Below are 24,159 nucleotides of genomic sequence, written 5' to 3'. Positions count from 1 at the left end.
TTTCTAATGATCTTGCGTTCCTATTTCTGAATATTTTCTAGATCAGTTTTCCTGTTCAAAATTAGTGTCTCTGATCCGTAGAGGCATTCTGGCTTTATAACTGTATTATAGTGTCTTAGTTTTGCATGCTTGGAGAGAGACTTTTTGTTATAGATATTTTGGGTGAGTCTATACGCAGTTTCCATTTTTTGGCATCTAACTTCATTGGCTTTTGTTTCCATTCCATTCTCCTGAATTATTTCACCAAGATATTTGAATTGCTGGACCCGTTTTATTTTGCCATATTTTGTCTCCATGAATTTAGGGGCTTCTTTGCTGCAGGTCATGTATTCAGTTTTTTCAAACGATATTTGGAGGCCGACATTTTCCGCTGTTTCTTTCAGGAGTTCGATCTCGTTTATGGCTGTTGAAACGTCACGAGTTAAGATTGCCAGATCGTCCGCAAATGCCAGGCAGTCTACTGCTAATTTGCCCCTACCAAGAGCGATTGGCTGGTCAATCTTGAGGACAGACTTCTGTTTGCGCCATTCCTGTATTACCTTTTCAAGGACGCAGTTGAAGAGTAGTGGAGAGAGCCCATCTCCCTGCTTAACTACCCAGAGCCAACACAAAGATTTCCACCGCAGGAACCTGACTTCACAAACACAAATTCAGTACCACCGGATGAAGAAGAAATTACCAGACAGATAAAGCGACTTAAAATGAATAAAGCTGCAGGTGAGGATGGGATCATAGCAGAAATTCTCAAATCAGCAGGCCCTAATACTATAAAAGAATTCACCGGTATCATCCAAGAGATTTGGGAAACAGAACAAATTCCAGAAGATTGGAAAAGTGCACTAATTCATCCTTTACATAAGAAAGGAGACAGAACAGACGTAAATAACTACAGAGGAATCTCACTGGTATCTGTTGCCTACAAAATTTTATCTCAGTGCCTTCTCGATAGAGCCCAACAGCAACTAGAACCAAAAATTGGAGAATATCAAGCAGGTTTCAGACCACACCGTTCATGTTCAGAGCAAATTTTGAACCTAAAGTTAATCCTAAGGCATCAGAGAATTTGAAGCAAAAATGTAGTTTGTACTTTTGTTGATTTCAAAAAGGCCTATGATTCAGTTGATCGTCAATCACTGTTTCAGATATTAAAAGAACAGGGTCTAGACCGGAAAACACTCGCAATTGTAAAAGAGACATTGACAGACACAAAATCTAAGGTTAAATTCATGGGGGAAATCTCAGACCCTTTTCCGATCAGTTATTATTATTATTATTATTATTATTATTATTATTTTATTACATTTTCATTTTTTGTGTTAATAAAATAAAAATATATTTTTCTTACAATCTCATAATGTAATGACATGCTATCAACAAATCTTATTTCACAGTAATTAACATTTTTTTAAAAAATTATCTTCACTTTTCTTGATTTTATCAATAAAATTGTATATACACATTTTAATCAAAATCAGTCTGTGTCGTAATTAACATAGAGAATAGTTTTTCCCAAAAGCACTATTCCTATGCATCCCTATTCGACGACGGGGGACTGATCGCACCTGAGAAGATCTCATCCACCTTCGGTAAGTATATTTTTTTTTAGGGCAGCCGTGGCAACATTTGACATCCAGTCAATACCGAAGGAACTCAAGAAGGGTGCAGTATGGCTTTTAGTGTCGGGAGTGTCCGAGGACATGTTCAGCTTGCCAGGTGCCAGTCTTTTGATTTGATGCCTGTAGGTGACCTGCGCATCATGAGGATGAAATGATGATGAAGACATATACAACCAGCCCCAATGCCAAGGAAATTAACAAATGACTGTTAAAATTCCTGACCCTGCCAGGAATCGAAACCAGGAGCCCTGAGACCAAAGGCCAGCATGCTAACTATTTAGCCATGGAGCCGGACTATATTCCAAAATCTGCCTTCCACTCCTACCAAGCTACAGCAACTGGTATTCCAAAGGATTCACATTAAGAAAGTATTTAGATGAAAAGGCAGAGAAATTAAACTATACCCATGTGTAATAAAATACAGATTTTATTTAGAATACATAATTTCCCATTAACATACTGATATATTGGTATTAATAAAAATCATGCATTTATTAAGTACAAAGTTCTGCATCACAGATAAAACCACATAAAGTTTCAATAGACTAATTCCAGCTTACAATACAAATAAATGGCACAAATTAGAAATGCAATCAATGAAGGAAACTGCACCATTCTGGAAGCTGATGTTTCACCTGTCACAGGAAATGAACTTCATATATATATATAATCTCATCTCATAGAATAAGAGAACTTTGATGTAGAATAAGTCGAGACTTGCAGTGCTTTAATATCAAATAAGAGTTCAAAAAAAAAGTTATAAAAAATGTCTTTTGAACAACCAGTCACCTACAGAGAGTGTAACGTGTAAACAAGCAACCTCAGAATGCACGGCAGCAAGATTTTCAGAGGAGGTACGAAGGAAAGGCAACTTGCGTATGTTTCTGAAACAACTTTCTCTGAAAACAGAAATGGTCATGCCATGTGGTAATCTTTTCGGTTATGTGCATACGATCTGAATCGTTCAAACAATTCATCTCCATAGAGAGCTAACTCAAGAGATTACCAACAAGGATATTCTTTCAACTTAAAATGAAGAAGCTTTTGTATAAGCATATGCTGACAGTTTGAAATTTACAACATAAAAATGTTATCAGAGGTTTAGAACACCAATTTAGTCTTAAATACAGGAGACACAAGCAAAAATGTGTGTATAATATACAAGAATGTTTATTCATTCAACTGGACAGCAACACCTAACTCCACTGATAGTCAAAGACTAAAACATAACCTACCATTTCTATAATTACCAGTACTCATGTCCATGATTTAACAGACATTATAAGAGAAGTGAATAATAATAATAAATCTTGTACAGCAATGTTTCCAATTAAGCAATGCATGCAAGAAAGAAAAGAACACCTCTTGAAACAATGATACTGTGATTCTTAGAATAATAGTTGTATGCTTAATAAAGCTACAGTTTGAAGTATGTACACTCATCTGGAGCTTTGTCAAATTGAATTTTGGAGCATGTTTCGCAAGACCATAGAGAGAGATGATCAGCAAAACAACCAAATCACTGGAAGAACATTCACATCAATTGCAAAACAAGTCACACACCACCTGACCAGTATCTAGTATACTTGGAGACAAAACATGATTGTCTCAGTTCCTGGAAGCGAGCTGGAAGCCAGAAGTCAATCGCATCCTGCACCCTACTGTGTTAACAAGTTCTAAGTGATCTTGTTTGGTGTGGAGAGGTTGCCAAACCACTTTCTTCAGTCTTTACTCTTTCTTCGTGTCGAGTGCAGTAGACACTTTGGCAAATCCAGCTACAACAGATGTAGTGAATCCTATAAGCCGCTAATAGGCACCGGGCTGCCGCTGAAGAGTAGTGGTGTGAGGCAAGATCGTCATGTTTTGTCTCTAAATATACTCTTATTCCTCCAGTAAACATAAAATTCATGGCAAACTCACTACCAGAATCAAGATTATGTTTAACAATAAAGCATAAGAACAGTTTACAGATCTATCTTTAATCTGACCCTATCACTATCACTGTCAAACCAACAACAATTACACACTACAGAATGAAGAAGTACAAAGCAAATGACTGTCCGATACTTGAGGAGCAAAATTTAGTAGGGTGAAACTACAAAAAAATAGATGATCATAATAAGTTAAGAATAATAATTTACTTAATATTAGCTCTCAACATTAAATGGATCTCAAATTCCAAAAGGGACAAACTCCCACACTGTGACAATCTTTGATTATGCAGCCGAATACTTCACTTCCTACTAGTACAGCTTTGGAGTGATAATAGAGGCCTAACTTCAAACTTGCAACACTTAAACAACAGCTTGATTTTGTTAATTAACAGAAACTGAGCTCTTATCTGATGGAGAGCTTTACAAAACTGATGCTCAGCCGCAGCACAACAGAAGTTTCGTACCTGGCATAATGGTGGGATCGTCTGCTAATAGTAATAAATACATCAGATGATTTAACTGAAATTAATATGAAAAGAAAACAAATTAAAAAACACAGGGAGAAAAATAAAAGGAAAATTAATACAGCTGCTGAAGAGTATATTAAATACTGCTGGCAAACTCACTCCAGCTCAACAGGCGATTTATGCAGATTATGTTGCTTACATATGGCTCAGGTACTAAGCTTCTTATTCTTTGCAACATAAATATATTTTGTTGCAATATCATGATCCGAATCGAATGCTCACTTTGCATATTTAGTTACTTTCTATAGACTACTGTACATACAAAAATATTGCATTTCAGGTGCTGATTATAGTGTTCAGGGTATTTTTTGGAAGAGGAAAAAGACTTACTGGATAAGTTCACAGAACTGGGGGGGCAAAAAAATGCACAAGACATGTACTTGGTAGACTTGATCAATCCTCCATAAATTAAATGCAGGTGATCTCAAGCTGAAGAAAGCTATAGGCCAAGATCCAATCTTTATGCTTACAAGGCACGTATGATTGAGAATAATAATGCTTCTATGACAGTAAAATACAACCAACTGTAATGGTACTAAAATAATATTGCTACAATTCAGTGAAATAATGTTTGTCTCTTAGAAGTATACAATGTTAATTTTAGGTTGATGTGGGTACCGATTACAAAACTGCTGTGAAGGGGAAGCAAGCCTAAATGGAGTCTCACCAAAAGAATGTCAAGGTTAGCTACCCTGACTCTCAAGATTGATTGTCAAGGAAAACTAAACACCGCAAGAAAATGAGGAATTAGTGATGAAGACCGGAACATGAAATTGTGTTCTCAAAGAGAATTGTGTAACTGAAAATCCAATATTGGTGTTCTAGCTATCATACCTAAACTTTGTAACTGATTCTAAAATAGGCCCAATAAATCATGAATATTTCCACAAATTTACAGAATTTAAAACCTCTCCAGAACAAAAATACAATTACAAGAAATGTAATGTAGGACTGCAAATTACAAAGCAGCGCATTTCATTTTAGAATTTACTACCCCAGGAAACTAAAGCCGGAAGCAGAGTTAGGATAGCAGGTTACTTGTGCACACACTATGAAATGTCTATCTGTATAAGGAGTTTACAATGTGATACTTCAGAAATAAATTAATCTAGTATTTGAAGAGCATAATTTGAGTAAAAAATTAAACTACCTATTTTAAGTACCCTCCCCTGTGAACCACGTAACCACACCGTCATGGGGAGGCTTGTGTGCCCCAATGAAGCAGATAGTTAAGCCGCATATACAACTATATTAGATGGGTATCTATGAACTGACCAGACTAATGAATGGTTCAGTCTTTTGGAAGTTGCAAGGGTGAGAGTCTGGATGGTTGACTGATAAGGCCTTGCAATAATATTTAACATGGCTCGATACTGCTTCACAGTTGAAAGCAACACGAAACTACAGCCTTAAATCACTCCTAAGGACATGCAACTCTGAATGAATGAATGTATGGATATACTGATAATGGCTTCCTACTAGATAAAATATTCCAGAGTTGAAGCAGTATCCCCATTCAGATCTCCAGGTGGGGACTACACAATAGGAGGCAATCATCGGGAAGATGAACACCAACATTCTGTGAGTCAGAGGGTGGAATATTAGAAGTTTGAATAGTTGTGGAAGGTCAAGAGAATCTGAAAAGGTAAATGGATAGACTGTGTTCCAGATAGGTCCCTCGCCTTTTGACCGAAATTCTGGAATTGAGACGTTTGGAGGTCTGTTAGAGACTTACAGCAAGGTTTGCAGAAGAAGACCATGCATTTTTGAATCGGATCATCACCTGCGACGAAAGATGGGTCCACCACTACACTCCCGAACCCAAACAAGCCAGTAAGGAGTGGTGGAGAAAGGGGGCGGCAGCATCAGTGAAGGCTAAGACTCTTGTCAGCTGGCAAGGTTCTTGCAATCGTTTTTGTCGATCGGCGAGGCATTTTTCTGACTAATTTTTTTTTTATGAACGCACAATCAATGCTGCTTACCATTGCGAGCTGTTGAACAAGGTGAGAGTGGCATATCGTTGCAAAAGACGAGACCAATCGATTCAACAGGACATCCTCCACGACAATGCACGGCTCCATACTGCAGCTCTGTCTCCAAGCTACAGGAAATTCACTGGACTACGCTTGATCATCCTCCTTACAGACAGGCCTTATCACCCTGCGATTTCCATTTGTTTGGACCGCTCAAAGAAGCTCTAGGAGGGCAACGATTTGAAGATGATGTGGAAGACATTGAGCGCAACTGGCTGGCGACGCAACCCTGTTCTTTTTACGAGGGAATCGAAAATCTGCCCATACGCTGGGGCAAATGCATTTCCAGAGCAGCAAACTATGTGGAAAAATGAATTGCAATTGCCATGTGATTTTCAATAAATGAATTTAAATAAAATATAAAATCCCATTTTTATTTTATCCCCCCCCCCCCCCCTTGTATGACCAGCAGAGCGAATTGATTATTGTTAAGCCAATGCCCACCATAATAGTGCAGGTCTATACAACTACTAATTCAACGGATGATGGCAAAGTTTGGGCTGGGAAGATTTGGGAGAAAGGAGACTAGCTGCTCAATTAAGTGGTATGTACTGTGCATCCCAAATATTATAATAATATTTGAGATATACGTCAACTTCAATACGGAACCAAAATGAGAATAGTTACTTGTAAGTGGTATGTTCCGAGCTGTCATAGGAGAGATGGCGTGGAAGGACATCAGTAGACGAATAAGTGTGAGTGGTATCTTTAAAAGTAGGAAAGATCACAATATGAAGACAAAGTTGGAATTCAAGAGAACAAATTGGGGAAAATATTCGTTTATAGGAAGAGGAGTTAGGGATTGGAATAACTTACCAAGGGAAATGTTCAATAATTTTCCAATTTCTTTGCGATTATTTAAGAAAAGGCTAGGAAAACAACAGATAGGGAATCTGCCACCTGGGCGACTGCCCTAAATGCAGATCAGTAGTGATTGATTGATTGAAATCTACAGAATATATGAAGAGATAGAAGAATGAATATAACACACAAAAAGGAAACAAGAATCTAAGTGTGACAGGAGACAGCAAAGCAGTGGTAGGTGAAGGAAGAAAATATATGTAGTAAGAGAATTTGGACTGGGACAAAGGAATGAAAGAGGAAGTCAGCTGGTTGAACTCTGTACCGATCATAATTTGGTCCTTGCTAATACTTTGTTCAAACACCCCAAACAACAGCTGTATACAAGACAATGGAAGGTATCAAATATGCTTTATTATGATTAGGCAGAAAATTCAAAAAAACAGCGTTGGATTACAAGACCTTCCCAGGAGCAGATGTGGACACTGAGCAGAACTTAGTCATAAAATATTGTCTGAAGTTGAAAAAATGTAACAAAGGAAGGAAAGCAAGAAGATGGGACCTAGACCAGTTGGACAAAAACAGAGTGAGGGACTGTGTCAAGAAACATGTTGCACAGGGACTAAATGAAAAAGCTGACAGGAACACAATAAATGAAGAGTAGGCAGTCTTGAAGAATGAGACCAGTAGGGCTGCTGAAGAAAGGTAATGTCTATCTGGATAACTCAGAAGATACTAGACCTGACCGCTGTACAGTAAAAGTCCAAGAATACAAAAAATGAGGATATAAAAGAACAGAAGTGATTATAGAAAGATGTAAACAAAGCCCAGGATAGCTAAGGAAGAATAACTAAAAGACAAGTGCAAGGATGTCGAAGGTTGTATGGTTATAGGAAAGGTAGATGATGCTGCATACATAAATATCAAGGAAAACTTTTGGAGAAACAAAAAAAAACACACATATCCAACAATTAAAACAAGGGAAAGAAATTTTTTCAGAACTGCATAATTTACAACTGTTAGGTTCTTCAGCCTGCTGAAACTAATTTTGAATAAATACATTTACAAACGATCTGAAAAATAAAATACATGGTAACATATGATGTAACTTGTATCCATCTCAGACTGAACTGTATAGTACTGAATAGGTGGATAAACCAAGTTTTTTCTCAATTTTGAACTACAGTCACTATGATGATCATCTCATGTTAAAAAAAGAGTAAAAAAAGATTGCCTAAAATCTGCACAGAAATCAGCCTGCAGTGATAAGAATCAAGGGCTCAGCAAAAGCAGCAGCAATTCAGGAGGGAGTGAGGCAAGGCTACAGTTTGACCCCTCTCCTCATCAATGTTTAAACTGAACAGGTAGTAAAGGAAATCAAAGAGGAATTTGGAAAGGGAATCTCAAACCAAGGAGAGAAAAGCAAAACTCTCAAGATTTTCCGATGATAGTTATTTTAGCAGAATCTGCAGAACATCTGGAGAAATTACTGAATGGTATGGACACAGTAATCAAAAGGCGTAGAAGATAAAAATAAATAATCCAAAACAAAAGTAATGGAATGCAGTGGAATGAAGTCAGGCGAAGTAGTAAATATTAGATCAAGGAATGAAGTCTTAATTACTTGGGTAGTAGAATAACAAATTATGGCAAAGGTAAGGACAAAATAAAATGCATACTAGCACAAGTAAGGAAGGTCCTTCTTAAGAAATGAAAGGAAATTTGCTCCCTTCAAACATGGAAAGAGGAATCAGAAAGATGTGTTTTAATGCTTTTGTCTGGAGCATGGCATTCTACAGAAGTAAACCATGCACAATAACTAGCTCAAAGAAAGAAAGAAAGAAAGAAAGAAAGAAAGAAAGACAGAAAGAAAGAAAGAACAAACTTTGAAATGTGGTGTTACAGAAGAATCCTGAAGGAAAGATGAGTAAATTGAATCATGCATTAGAGCTACTGAATCAAATTGGCAAGACTGAAATAATTGGGCAAAATTTAACCACAAAAAGATACAGAATGACAGGACACATCTTACAACCCCTGGGACTTCTTCAGTTGGTTTTTGAGGAAGTGTAGGTGGTAAAAATAATAGGGGTAGACCAAGGCATGAATATAACAAACAGATCAGAGTGGATGTAGGATGTACTGTACGCGCACTTTTTAGTGATAGATTTTTGTACTCGGTGAGGAGTAAGAAGGGAGCATTGCTGGTTCCGGTAAATACTGCCAACCGAATGTAAATGAAATCTGAATTGAATCGATAATATGATCGATCGATATGAATTTTCTAAACAACTGTGTCACACACACAATATATAATATTTCCCAATGCGAAACGTGTTCCTAGCATGAATTCTATAGTTTGGCTTTGCTGTGTAAAAAACAACAGTACGAGTACGTAAAGTGTACACCAGATGTCGCACAGCGATGATAAGCGATTCTTAGTTTGTGTTTCATAGGTTGCCAATACGAATCTCGAAGATAACCGAAGTCGACCGATTCAGCACTAGGGTGTAAATCTACCACTAAAAAGTGCGCAGATAGTAGTAGTTCTGTAGAAAGAAAGAAGATTAGCACAGGATAGGTTGGCAAGGAGAGCAGCATCAAACCAGTCTATGATGATGCAAACATTTTTATTACACCAGCCGACAAGAGGGTTAATACTTTTATTTTGAATGGGCCAAACTATAGCTAAGAAGAAACTAGTTTCATTAAAGCTAGTTTTCCTTTGACAATCTTAAGTAGAATACATGCAGCAAAAACATTACTTCCTTTTCACCGTGTACTGCAGACTATATCAAGACGAAAACAAAGGCAAAAATTATGAATAGATGAACAATTCAAAGTCCTCAAAATCTAATGCACAAAGGGGTGACAATACATCACACAGTAGCCCCTTGAAAAAAGATATGGCCCAAGCAAGCTAGGCAAGAAACCACAGTGCAACAGGAAAGACTATATATGGCAACTAAACAGTGATTACAATGAAGCTTACATGCTGCAAATAGTTGGTAGCCCTGCAATAAACTACAATGACTGTAGGCCTATTCATTTGTTTGCATCACCTGAATGTGAATTATGACGACAGGTTCCTGAAGAAGATATAATAAAATATTGTTAGATTCTGCTCAAAAGGAAAGATAAGAACTTATTACCATCCCCGAGAAGAATATAAGGATGAAGATGGTGAAAAATAAATAGAATAAAAGTAAAGCACAAGTTCAATTTTCAGAATTTGGAGACTCCAGGGAAAATAATATGCTGATATATAAGGAGGTTTAACATGTGAGGTACACTATTCCACTCAAATAATAATAATAATAATAATAATAATAATAATAATAATATAAGCATGTGCGCACTCCCGCCCCCCATTCTTGCTAGTCCTTTGATCATCTTACAAAATAATTTATTTCTGGCATGTCTTTTCAAAAGTCTACTTTCTCTGTGGAACTTCTAAAACCTTTATAGTAATTATTTTCCACTGCTTTCACACTAGATTCCTTCGTTGCCCATCATAACACACGAATAAAAGTTTATACTAGTCAACACATTTTATAAACTATAACATTACATTATAACATCATTATGATACTACATCTCATGTTCATGGCAAGTGTAATAATAAAGTACATAAAGAGACATTTGTCTACTACTAATAATAAAAACACCACAATCACTATAAGACTAAAAGGAACAAAGGATACCTATTAAATAAATACTGAAAAACGTTAAAAAATTCAACAGACTCCAGTTATGAACATCAAAAATTCCATTCCTTGACAAGAACATGTAGGAAAAAAAGCCTCAGACTAATATGTTAAAGAATTTTATTCATTAAATACATACATTTCATTACAGCCAGCTACCTACCACACCTATCTTCATTTTAGCCTTTGTTAACATGGGAAATAAAACAGAAGGTTCTAACCTTATGGCACAGTTTTGTCTTACACAAGCCAATAGGCTGCATAGAAACTTCATACTCGTATATACAATGAAGCATAGAAATGACTCTTAAAAGAGAATTAAATTTTGTTCTTTTTTTCCCCCTCAACAGAACTAATGTATGGCAATGCTGTAGCCACCATCGTATTAGGGGACAAAAGTTTACTACACAAGATTGTGTACTATCACAATGGAACATTTGTCTGTCTCCTCTACAATGACAGAGAGCAAGAATGGTATTAACTTCTTGCATGACTGAAATGGCTTGTTATACAGACATGAACAAAACTGCATCCTGTGTGGTAAACTGTCTAGAGTTATATCAGTTTTGTAGACAACCACATACTGTACTTGAGTCTACCAAGGATGACATGACTAACATTAGTTCACAAGATTAGAAGCAGTATAAGATGGAAGAAAAATACACCAAGAATGTTTTTAGAAATAATGTAATGACTACAGCCAGTCACCATATACATGTGGGAATGCCAATATGAAATAAATGAAAGTTTTACTTTTAAAGAAATCTTCGAGGTATACAGTAAATTAGTCACTGCAGTTTTTTTTTAAGCACTTATCAGTAGGCTGTACGATAGCTGCAGGTTTTTCCCTCCATCTCAAGTGAATAGGATCTCCAACTTGTAATATTCTTTCCACAATTGCTATACAATGTTATCACCAATTATATTTTCATCACATTTGAAATAGTGATTAAAAATGAATCTGCTAAGAGGTTACTAAAACTTGAAATATATGTATAATGTATAAGTATTATCAGTTCTGTTCTGAAGAATGCTATCATGATTACAGACTGCTTTGGTATAAAGAACATTTTAAAATTCAATATAAACAATGTACTCACAATCTGTTAGTTTTTCTGACCATAAATGTAAAACATTATTTCATGATGCAATTCAGCAGGGAAAATTAAAATAAAGTTCAAAGGAACTAGTGAAGTACCTCAAGTATTTAGAGCAAGTACAGGAAGAGAAAATATGAACATCCTACAAGAGGGCTGTGATTAGAATTCTGAATGCACACTGCCTGTATGAACTGGAATGGTACCAAAAGTTTAATGTGTTCTCTATAGTCACAAACCAACATTACAGCTCATATAGCTATCTGTTCCATAAAATATATTTGAGTTTAATAGAAGGCAAATTAAAAGTCATGTAATGCAACTTGGTCCTCACTGCTTAATGGAATGAAATTCTGCATACATAACTCGTGAAAATGATCTAAAGAATTACCAGTACTCTTCATTGATAAAAGAATTACGTTAAAAGCATACCCTGTAATACTATGAATACTTCACAGCTAACAAAGCAAAATAAAATAACTGGTGATGTTCTTTCGCTAATATACAGAAGACAATGTTAATCACACAAATTGAGCCATACCTCTTCAGAAAATGCCTTTTGCCAATAGCAACTGAATACTAACAATAGTTTTCATTTTACTTTGGCAAACAACCCAACAAGTACAAAAGAATGAGACCTCTAAAATGGAAACAGCATACCCCTTAAATCAAATTATGGACAATGTTCAACATAGACTTACAGCAAATATAAAATGTATTTATTTATTTATTTAGATTGCAGAGTGCTTCAAATTGCAATGGCACACTTTTGTCACATGAATTGAAAACTAAACTTCAATAATGAATTAAAGAGTAATATAATAAAGGACTATCAATGATATAAACAAAAAATTTACAATATGAAGGGCACTGCTACCTTACACCTCTGGGACTGAATGATCCATGGACGATTTTAGAAGACTGGGGGCCATTCTGAAAATAATAAAAAATAAACAGTTACAGGCTATCAAAGAATGTCTACAAGACATAAACTTAATCTAGATCTTTAAATTAATAGCAGAAGTCAAGAGTAGTGATGGGTAATGCTCTTGCTCAAGACATAAGTCGCAGATCAAGACTCTCATGAGATTCGAGACAGATTCTCCTGTGCTGTGATCTGTGCAACATCTCAGTAGCTTTGGGCGTAAGCTTGATAGTATATTATCATTGATTTATGCGTGAAATAATGTTCTCATATGGAAACGTGTATGCCAATAAATGTTGTCATAAGCCTGTTGTCCCAGTTCTGAATCTGTTCATTGTTATAAAAACCGAACATAAATCAAGATGTGATGAAAGATCTGTGATACAGGAGACCACATACCAATATCCTTTATGTTACAATAAATCAATGCCACACATGTATTGTAGAGTATACCATGTATTAGAAAAAGTCTCAATTTAACTACACCATGTACTGTATGTTCCACACATTGACAAGATCTTTGTGAGAGCAAGCTGCTCTCAGGAATTAATGAATAATAGTGGTAATAATAAAGCAGGCTTCTTTATCAGAACACTAGACTTTCTCAGCCCTATAATTTTTATTTTTAATATTATGAAACTACCAGCTTCCCCTGCAACTTACTTCTGTGTTTATTAACCTTTTAAGTGCTGAGTTACCAGTTGGCTGGTACCTCAATGCTGAGTTTTTTCATTTGTACGTAAAAAAATTTGTAGAAGCCTAAATTTTTAACTTATCAGTGGGGTAATTAGCTTAAAATGTTTATAAATGTTGGTTGTTTAAAAAATCTAAATGCAAATAGAAAATCATACACTTATGTTCAATATTATTTTGAGAGAAAAAAAATTACACTATGTGCCCATGCATGCATTATCTTTATACAAAGTAAAGAGCCCAAAATAATATGATTTCCTAAAATCTGCAGGCAACTAATACATGTAACTTCTTAGAAGTGTATAAGTTGATATTTTAAAATACTTTCCAAACCTGGAATGTGGTGATAGTTAAATGTTTTCTACTGGTGGTTTGTGATGCCGATTTGTTGAACTATCTGCACCAACTCCACTGGCACAAAAGTTCCTAAAAATCAATGATTTTCGGGTTGTCATCGAACACTACCTGGCCCTCAGAGCCTGTCACAGTTACCTGAAACCCTGGTAAAGAAAAGTAATCCATCCGCCACGAAATTAGCAATAAAATAGCTTTTGTATTCACTGTGTTTTCCTTATTTCGTTTAGAAAGAGGCTCTGTCGTGTGGTATTCCATCCTTTTGCTTGGCGTATCTCCAAAATCAAATTGTTTTACCTTTGCACCCCTGAAGTACTAGTATACTGTGATTATACAAGGAATAACAAACGACTGTTGCTGAATCCTAAATAATAATATTAACAATAATCATTAACTCCAGCTTATCCCGCTTGCTCAAGGTCACTGCACGCATTGAGACATCAACGAGTTGTGGCTAGGGATGTAAGGTCGCATGCCGTTCCTGACAACGCGGAATTTTCAAATGAAAATCCCACCTCAGCAACACCAAGAATCAAACCACAATTGCTAGGAAGACAGACAAGCAAGTAAGCAGCCACACCACCCCGTTCCCCAATAATAACAATAATGTACAATATATAATCGTCACTGGGCAAAGGAAACGCCGTAACTCCTTCGGAGTAAAGTTTACAAAAGAAGCGCAAAATTGAGCAGTCAGCAATGGCCGCAGAACTGTTCCTGTTACTTTTGTTGCCTAATGACAGCCCAATTATTAGACTATTGGAGTCGTCTGTTCCCTTCTCAGGCAACATGGCAAGTCTTCAAAAGGCAGATAGAGAAACGTGGTTTTCTCCCGAGTGGAATTATGAGATTTTCATTGCCTAGCAACGATATATTATGGATATAATTATTAATGCAACAATTACTAATGTACCACATATACCGTTATTGACAAAAATGAAGTGAATGATAGGATTTTGAAACAAAAAAATTGCACAAGGGCAATGTGGCATAAGCAAGCATTTCTACATACTTAGTCATGGGAGGTTCAAACTGACACACATTTTAGAATGAATAATTCAGAAAGGGGACTGTGAAGTGGTAGACAAAAACTTGAAACCAAAACAAGGTTTATTGAAACTGAGCAGGATAAACTACATTTCCAAACTGCTCACTGAAAACAGAAACCACGATAAATTTGCGTACCCCGACACGACCACACGTACCCCTACTGGTGCACATACAACACTTAGAATACCACTGTTCTAGAAGATTATCTGTGCACTGAACATAGCCTTCTCCAAGGTTACGCTGTACCTCCACAACAGCATTGGCTGCAGTGTTAGGACTTCTGATTCTTGCTGCTACTTTGGCATCATACAATGCCCATACTGAAATACACATCTGATGATTACAATGATGGTGGTGTGCATTGCTGACTGGCCGAAGTACAATGCCTCGAAAAAGTATTAGTCTACCTAGCCTTGTGAGGTTTACAGGCCAAATAAAGGTTAGAACATTAAAGTTTAATTTTGACTTGAGTACAGGTTTATTTACTATGTCCTGCAAATACATTACATATTAACAAAACATTGTTTCCTCTTAACAAAAATGACAAAAACAAAATCACACTTATCTCTATTCACGTCAAAAATATATTTGTCTCCCGCACATAAGGAATAGATGATGATGCTTGTTTGAAAGGGCATAACATCTAAGGTCATCAGCCCGCATATAAGGAATTGAATGGGAATATTTTCCGAATACTTGGTAGGTAATCTTTTCCTTTTTATCACCTCATGCAACCTTCTTGGCATGGATCTTGCATGATTTTCTGTAGTTTCCCCCTTAATCTCCCACCCCTCCATTAATAGCTCCTTAAGAGCATTCTTGTTTGAGATCTTGTGTTTTCGTAGATTGTCTTCAAGAATGCACCACACATGCTCAATCGGATTGACGTCTGGTGATTGCGGAGGGGTTTCCATCCATCGTGGTGTGTTGTGTAGCAACCAGAGCTTTGTGTTCAGAGCTGTGTGTTTGGTGTCATTGTCTTGTGTGAAGATGTAGCCATCTGTAAGACCCATATTGTTCACACTCTGTGGAAGATGTGACTTTAGTATGTTGATATGAAGTCTGTGGTCCATGTTGCCTTCAATAAAACACAGACCGCCTACCCCATTCGCACTCATACGCCCCCATACAAGTACAGATCCTCCACCATGTTTAACAGTGGCCGAGAGATTTTGCACTTCCAGTTCATGATTCTTCTGCCGCCATATCCTTACTCTTCCGTTGGAAGCAGATATATTAAACTTTCATCGGTAAATATTACCTTTTCCCAGAATTCGTAATCATTTACGTGATTTTTGGCATATGTAAGTCTCTTGCATCTATTCACCTTGGTTATGTATGGTTTTCTGCGGGCTATTCAGTTGTATTCAGCCCCACGAAGAACGTTTCTTACTGTCTGTGGATTGACAGTGTTCCCATTTCCTGTTCCACCTTTACAGCAATCTTTGTAGCACTCAATTTAGGATCTTTATTCACTTTTCTCATTATTTGACGTTTTTCAGTCTGAGTCATGACTGAAGGCCAATCTGTTCATGGTTTGTTTTTGTATGTTTCGATGATAATGCTTGTTGTTTAAAGGAGCCTAACATCTAGGTCATCGGTCCCTAATGGTACGAAATGAGACGAAATGTAATGACAATTTAAAAGTCCAAGACCATCCACTGACCAGAATTCAAAATGTGATTAAGAATGAATGGAATGAATGGAATAAGAATGAATGGATGAATATGAATTTAAAACAATCATTGGATTCGATCTGCAATGCCTCACGTTCCCAGAAACTATCGCAAAACAATAGTACAGTATATACTGACCAAGGGGCTGTTTCCAAATCACAATCCTGAATCGATGATGCTTGTAGTCTAAAAGGGTCCAAAATCCAGGCCATCTGCCCCTCACAATAGTACCAATCGCTGGTAAAGTAGAACCAGGGTATTATGTTGCGGTACTAATTAAAAGTAGTGTAGTCGAAACCGGTCCTGAAGTTTAATATATGCAATAAATAAGTATTGATTGGTGGAAATCCTCTCCTATTTTTAATTGTGCAATTCGTCAATACGGAAATGAAGATTATAGATTACGGCAACAGTTGGATCGACAACAGGGACTTCAACAGGGATGGACTTCATCCGAACCAGCGAGGAGTGGCAAAACGGATGACTGTGTAGAATGGGCAGCCGAATGACAATCGACGATGGGAGCAGATTCGATGCAGCTACGACGACATCAGGGCCACCAACAGGACATTGTGAGAGGCAGTGATACCGGGTCGGGTGTTTTTTAAATTGTTGCAGGTAAACTGCGGAAGTATTGTAATAAAATCGCAAAATCTGAAAACTTAGTTGATGTGAGTGACCCTGCGAATTGTGGGAATGGAAAGTTGGTTTTCAGATAATATATATAATTCAGAAATATTCAGGCCAAAATTTCCAAAGTTTAGATGGGATAGAGGGCCTAAAGGAGGGGGAATTTTCATTTGTGTAAGGCCAGAGCTAAGCAGTACCTTAAAATGTGTTCTCGATGACTGCAAAATAATTGGGATAGAGGTAAACAATGCATCCAAGAAACAAAATATAGTCGGTATTGGAGCTAATCGCCCACCGAAATCAGGTTTAAACACGATCACTGTGACATGTGCAAATATAAGCTACGGAAAAACAACTATAATTGTAGGGGATCTAAACCTACCGTCGATAAACTGGGCTGGGGCAACTACAGGGGAGCCTATCACAGGAAGCAGTTAACTTATTAGTGTGGAATAATGGCTTTTCCCAAGTCATTACCAAGAACACACGTAAACAAGCATTCTTAGATGTTTTTCTAGTCAGACCGGATGACAGTTATATCTTGTGACGTAATTCAGGGGATTAGTGACCATAGTGCAGTGGTGCTTGATCTTTCTTGGGAAACTTGTAATATGAGGCGTGTGGGAATTTCTAAGACTATTTCGTGCTATGCGAGGGGAGACTCCGTAGTTTTCAAAACTATCTGAGCTTGTGCTATACTAATTGGTTAAAGGAGGACAAGGGGATGGACGACATTTGGGAGAACTTCAAAACCATTTTAAATACTGGAATGAATAAATTAATTCCCGAAAGGATAATTAGGGAAAATTCAGATCCCCGTACTACACTGTGACTATTAGGAAGCTTAAACGCAAAACTAGGAGAGCGTTCAACAGTAGAAATAACGATGAGTGCAAAGCAGAGTATAGATGCTTGGTGAAACTTTTGCTAAGAGAAAAGAAAATGTCTGAAGAGAAATATCTTGACAATATCCTAAATAAAAATCTGAATTCCTGGAACCCTTTTAAAAAAAAATATATACGAAGAATGAATGGAGAGAACAAGTCAGTTCCTTCTCTTTGTACAGGAAGTGATTTATTGGCGTCAACAGATATAAAGCGGGAGCATTAAATAAGCACTAAGGAAATATTTTTAATCCGGCGGCACAGTTATTCAGAGACAATTTTCTGAAAACTAATAATTATTTCCAAATTAAAGCTTCATTATTATGTCAAGGTCTTTCTAAACTCAGAAGTAAATCATCATCATCATCTCATTATTATTATTATTATTACTATTATTATTATTACCATCATCATCACTATTATTATTATTATCATCATCATCATTATTATTATTAGCATCATCATCATCATCTATGTAGTTATGTACAACAGGTTGTCAATACGGACTTTATGTGGTATAAATCGCAGTCGTATCATTTACTATGTGTGTGTCTTAGGATCTGTCTTGTGTATCAAAACATGTGAGGTTATGTCACAATACTTCTTTATTTAATGCAAGAACACATGATTAATAGTATATAATTTATTATTACCCGTAAATATGATGTATAAATCAAATGTAATGTTGAGCAATACAGGGTAATAGTGTAAAACAACGCATCCTTGTTGTCACTGGAGCTTTACAGAATGTTCTATCCATTTGTACATAGGTTACTGGAGACTTGAGAAGGTACAAGAAAGCATGTTGTGTCATACTTTTCTAGAAGCCTGGCCAGGCAAGGTTTATAAAAAGACAGTCTTGAGCTGAGTAGTTAGTGAGGAGATATTAACAAAAGTCGTTAGTCAAATTAAGTGTGTAAACTCATGCTGTGATTCTGTAGTGTTTGTAGTTGGTTGAGATGCTAATTTAGCAGTCAAGTGTTTGTTCAAGATGGCAGTTCATTAATGTGGCTCTATGTGTATATAATTTGTAAATAAAACAGTACACACAACTGACAGCATCGCGTGTGTGCGTCTTCGTGGGTACGATAACAGACAACCATGACAGGACTGAAGAATAATTTTTTTTTTTTTTTGCTAGCGGCTTTACGTCGCACCGACACAGATAGGTCTTATGGCGACGATAGGATAGGAAAGGCCTAGGAGTTGGAAGGAATCGGCCGTGGCCTTAATTAAGGTACAGCCCCAGCATTTGCCTGGTGTGAAAATGGGAAACCACGGAAAACCATCTTCAGGGCTGCCGATAGTGGGATTCGAACCTACTATCTCCCGGATGCAAGCTCACAGCCGCGCGCCTCTACGCGCACGGCCAACTCGCCCGGTGGAGAGAATAATTTTTGGTAGTGGTAGTGAAGGAGGGTGTAAGTGGAAATCAGAAGAAAATTAAAGTGATACTAGAAAACATGTCTGTAAAACAACTTCAAGACGAACTGGCAAAACAAAATCTTCTGATGAGTGGCAGTAAGAAAACATTGAAGACACAGCTAGAAGACCACCTCATTAAAAATGGTGAAGATCCCGAAAGGTTTTCTGTCGAGACGGACAAAATATGACCACAATGTGTTCCAACATAATGAGCATGATACAGGCACTCAATAGCAAGATCTCCAAAAGTAATTCCACCATAACAGACGAAATTTCTCAAGCTAGTGCAGTTTTAACCGGACAAATACCTCAATTGTACATGCAGGTTTATAAAGTAGAACAATGCCTAGAATCAAATATTTCCACCGTAGATGATAAAATTTTGCAGATCAATTCAGTACACTCATTTCAGTGTACATTACAGAACATACTCCTGCACAGATGTAAGTCTATGCAGCCGAATGTTGGTTTCGCCGTTTTGGTGGAATACACGGAATGATCTCTGTGACAGTGACCATTTTCCCATTATTCTTACTTTGTTGAAACAAAAATCTGTCGAGGCTCCTAGATGGATTCTTAACTGTGCTGACTGGCCTAAGTTCACATTACTAGCTGTCTTTAACGATAAGACCAGGCAGACCGTAGACGGTGAAATAACTTGCATAACACAAGTTATTCTTGCTGCTGCTGCTGCTGAGGAGTCTATTCCCTACTTTTCAGGTACTCCTCGCCAAAAACTTGTTCCTTGGTGGAATGAAGAAATTGCAGCAACTATCAAAGGTCACTAATTTTTATTGTTAAGTATCATAGGAAGCCTTAAATTTTGAAGTAATGATGGGAGGTACAATACGTAGATCTGAAAATATTTGCACCCTTCAAAAACATTACTTTCTGGCTACAGAAAAATTTCAGTTCCAACTTTTTTTAAATCCAAAAACTAAATAAATTTACCTTATAATCGGTAAGTTGGTCTAATTTTAGTTCATTTTCCTTACAAACATTGAAGTTATTATACCAATTTCATAAAATATCTGTTTACAAATAATGATATAATACACTACCAACACTGTATACACGTCTTATGCGTATTAGCGATCATTTTGAAACTATAACTCCCTCCCCCCATCCTGACAAGTTGGAAGAACAGACAATGCCTTTTAGCTCCAATCTATTCATATATATACATAAATAACTTTTTTATTACAATTGCCCTTACGTTGCACCGACATAGATAGGTCTTGTGGTCACAATGGGATAGGAAAGGGCTAGGAGTGGGAAGCAAGTGGCCATTGCCTTGATTACAGCCCCAGCATTTACCTGGTATGAAAATGGGAAACTACAGAAAACCATCTTCAGGGCTGCTGACAGTGGGGTTCCTATCCACCATCTCACAAATGCAGGCTCACAGCTGCACACCCCTAACCACATGGCCAAGTCACTCTGAAACAGTTACACTCGTGTTCATAAAATAACAGAACACCTTGAAAGACTAGAGATAGGAAGTTCATATTCACAGGACATGTTCATTAGTATGTTCTGCAGAAACTTACCATTTCAGTCACCTAGGTTCAGCACATGTTCTGTTGCGTAGTAGGCACTGGTCCTCCATGGGCACTGATGACTTGTTCCATGCGTGATGGCATTGATGTGTGTAAGGCACGAGTGACACCCTCCATGCTGCATTCACCTGGTTCCACAGTTCATCTTTGGTGGTTGGCATTGGGTCACAGCACCACACCAGTCGTTTCACCATATCCCACACATATTTGATTGGCGACAAGTCTGGTGATCGCCAGGCCAGGGCAACAGCCTGACATCCTGTGACAGCAAGAAGGCATGTGTTCGTGCACCAACATGTGGTCGCACATTGTCCTGCTGAAATATGGCATCTGGGGTATCGTGCAGAAAGGGTAAGGTTATGGGTCATAGGAAGTCATTCACATAGGTCAAACTGGTCACAGTTCCATGGACACACACCAACTAAGATTTGTGGTTGTACCCAATAGCACCCCCCACCATAAGGTCTTGAGTTGGTGCTGTATGTCTTGTGCGAATGCAGTCACTGTGATGCCTCTCCACCATGCCTGGGGCAAACCAAAATGTGGCCATCATTTTCAAACAAACAGAACCTGGATTCGTAAAAAAATAATATCTGCTGCCATTCCTGTCCCCAGTGATGTTTCATGCACCATTGCAGTCTAGCATGTTTATGCATATGAGTCAAAGTTAGAAGTGGACGACGTTGTCGTGATGGCACCGATGCCGGGAATCGAACCAAGGTATATTAAGTCCCATAGCACATATTAAGTTAAGGAGATTAGAATTGAACTAGTGGATCCCCAGTACAGGAGACCACTAGGAATGTATAAACGAAAGGATAAAGAGTTTTCCTACAAGAAGAATTATGGTAATTAATTGTGTAAAATGTGCTACTTTATATTTGAAACATTTAGAATTGGATATGTGAAATTACTTGTTCTTCAAGTCCTGCTACGTAAGGCTTATGAGTAACTTGTTATTGAGTTGTAATCTTATCTATGTAAACTGACCAAGGGTTGAGTAAATGAACAGTGGCTAGCTACAAGCACAAATCCAGCATTCAGAATAATTAGCATTGGGAGAGACAAGGAAAGAATACATGACTCATGGAAGGATGGAGCATCAGAAAATCTCCACTTCATGGCAAAACATTCCACTCAGTGAGAGATATGAGTTAGGCTGAGTGAGACAGAGAATAAGTGGTTCTGAGATTGACCACCATAGCACCACCTACTGGAGAGGGATCCCAGTTGGGGGTAGACTAGTACTAGGGTGGGAGTTCCCCCTCTCACTAGTTAGCAAGGGCCAGACCAGGATATATATACAAGCTGCAGAGGCTTAAGGGATATCTTTAGTCTTGGGCAGGAGAACGCTCTACGTAGGTCAAGAAAGTCGGTAATAAGACTGGAGGTGCTGACATTCAGAATGAGAGAGAGGAGTAGGACATAGCCGCGTTAGAAGTGATATTGGAAAGACTTAGTCTCTCAGGCAGTAGTTGGAGATGCGGACTTAGGCTTAGAGACAAGCTAGAGGGCAACTCTCAGGTTTTGAACATAGACTCTACCCAGGTTGGAAGTCAGTATTCTAAAAAGCTTCCGGAGCAGGCACATCACTGAAGTATGCTGTAAATAGACATTGTAAATATGTACGGTAGTTGGGAAGTCAGAGTTGAAGGCAAATATATCATATTAAATGGGACTCAGTACTTCATTTAATGGTTCAGGGCACCCAACCCACAGATTCTCCAAGCCGCTCGGGAGAACAAATCGTCCAGAACATCTCGGGACAAGGTGAGTCACGACAACGTGCCAGTAACACAGACCATAATACATGGCGACGGACTGTCACTCCTGATAGTGCACGATGTGTTACACTGTTCCACTGTTATGCCAGAGCCAAGGAGGACACAATCCCATTCGGATGAGGTGTTAATCTTTTCGGGCAGGTGGTCTGGGTGGTGCAACCAGACCCATCTTGTTGTGTTCTACGGCATTCTGTGAACCATCCTGTACACACCTGTTGCACTGCCGACACACTTCATCCCAAATGCGCCCTCTTTCAAACTCATTTGACAGTACGGTTCTCGCATACGTCTGCGAGGCATCCTGCACGTCTGCTCAAGTCACACTGATCCATTACCTTCGGTTCATAGCGACAAGAGCCGCGGGCACATTTTACCAGTCCGTGATTGTGTGCCGAGATATCGATGTGGACCTTGAACCTGAGGGTCGACATGGTTTAAATGCTAATCATTTCTTCAGAACATACTAATGCACATGTCCTGTGAATATGATCTTATCTCTAGTCTTTCAAGGTGTTCTAGTTTTTATGAACATGAGCATTTTTAGCTGATCACATACAAATATTACTCACCACCAAGCAGCAACTTTCAGTACAAGATGAACGTTTACTGAACACCAATTTGAAAAATCCAACAATAAGCACAATACTTACTTCTTTACCATGTGATCATAAACAAAAGACGGTATGATAGTAACCGTGATCACAGTACCGCCTTCTTCTATCAAAGCAGTTATTTCCTTATCCTTGATTCCAACAACATTTTGCCCATTGACTTCGAGTAAGTGGTGTTCTGTCAGCAATCCATTTCGTGCAGCAGAGGAATCCTTAACCAAACCAATTATCTTCCCATTCTTGAAGTGGAAACCAATATGGCCGGCACTATCCTTATGGAGAGTAACAGTGCGCTCAAACGGCCTGGGTCAAACAGAAAGAGCCATGTGTTAAAATAGTATCTGTGCAAAACAAAAACAAAAAACAAAAAAAAGGAATTTAAGAAAGAGGACATGTTGGTTAATTAAAAATAGCATATACTACTAAAATATAATCTCCATATAACATAAGATCACTAAAATAATACTCACAACCACCCTTTCTCAAATGGAAAAATGTCCATCACTTAAAAATAAAGCACAAAAATTTACTATAACTGGAAACCAGCTACAGGCTGAACATCACTGAAATACACCCCCCCACTTCCCCCTAGTTACTTATCCACAATGAATAAGTATCAGGACATTGTTACTACAACAATAAAAAAGGGACAAAACAGGCCATGAAAATCAACTTGCTGAGTCGAGATATTTTCAAGACATTCTTTCTCTTTTCCTTTATCTAATATATATGCTGAAATACATATTTCATATTAGATATATTTCACTGACAGGTAATACCTGAAAACATTTAGACCACTTCCATCATTAAAATAATAATAATAATAATAATAATAATAATAATAAACTTCATA

The 24,159-nt window shown here is 37.6% G+C and overlaps 1 protein-coding gene across 1 annotated transcript in view; it reads right to left on the bottom strand.

Moving 5' to 3' along the window:
- Positions 1-2,023: 2,023 nt before the first annotated feature.
- Positions 2,024-24,159, bottom strand: part of LOC136864634 (syntenin-1) — a 161,230-nt gene continuing 139,094 nt past the window's right edge. Inside the window, exons 6-7 of the mRNA XM_067141885.2 lie at positions 23,346-23,609; positions 2,024-12,648 (exon numbers count right to left, since the gene is read on the bottom strand). Coding sequence (XP_066997986.2) covers positions 12,594-12,648; positions 23,346-23,609 — 319 coding nt within the window. The 3' untranslated portion in view covers positions 2,024-12,593. The remainder of the gene's footprint in view (positions 12,649-23,345; positions 23,610-24,159) is intronic.

The sequence above is a fragment of the Anabrus simplex genome, chromosome 2 (genome assembly GCF_040414725.1).
Source record: "Anabrus simplex isolate iqAnaSimp1 chromosome 2, ASM4041472v1, whole genome shotgun sequence".
Classification (NCBI taxonomy): Eukaryota; Metazoa; Arthropoda; class Insecta; order Orthoptera; family Tettigoniidae; genus Anabrus; species Anabrus simplex.
This window is presented reverse-complemented; position numbering and strand designations above follow the sequence as displayed.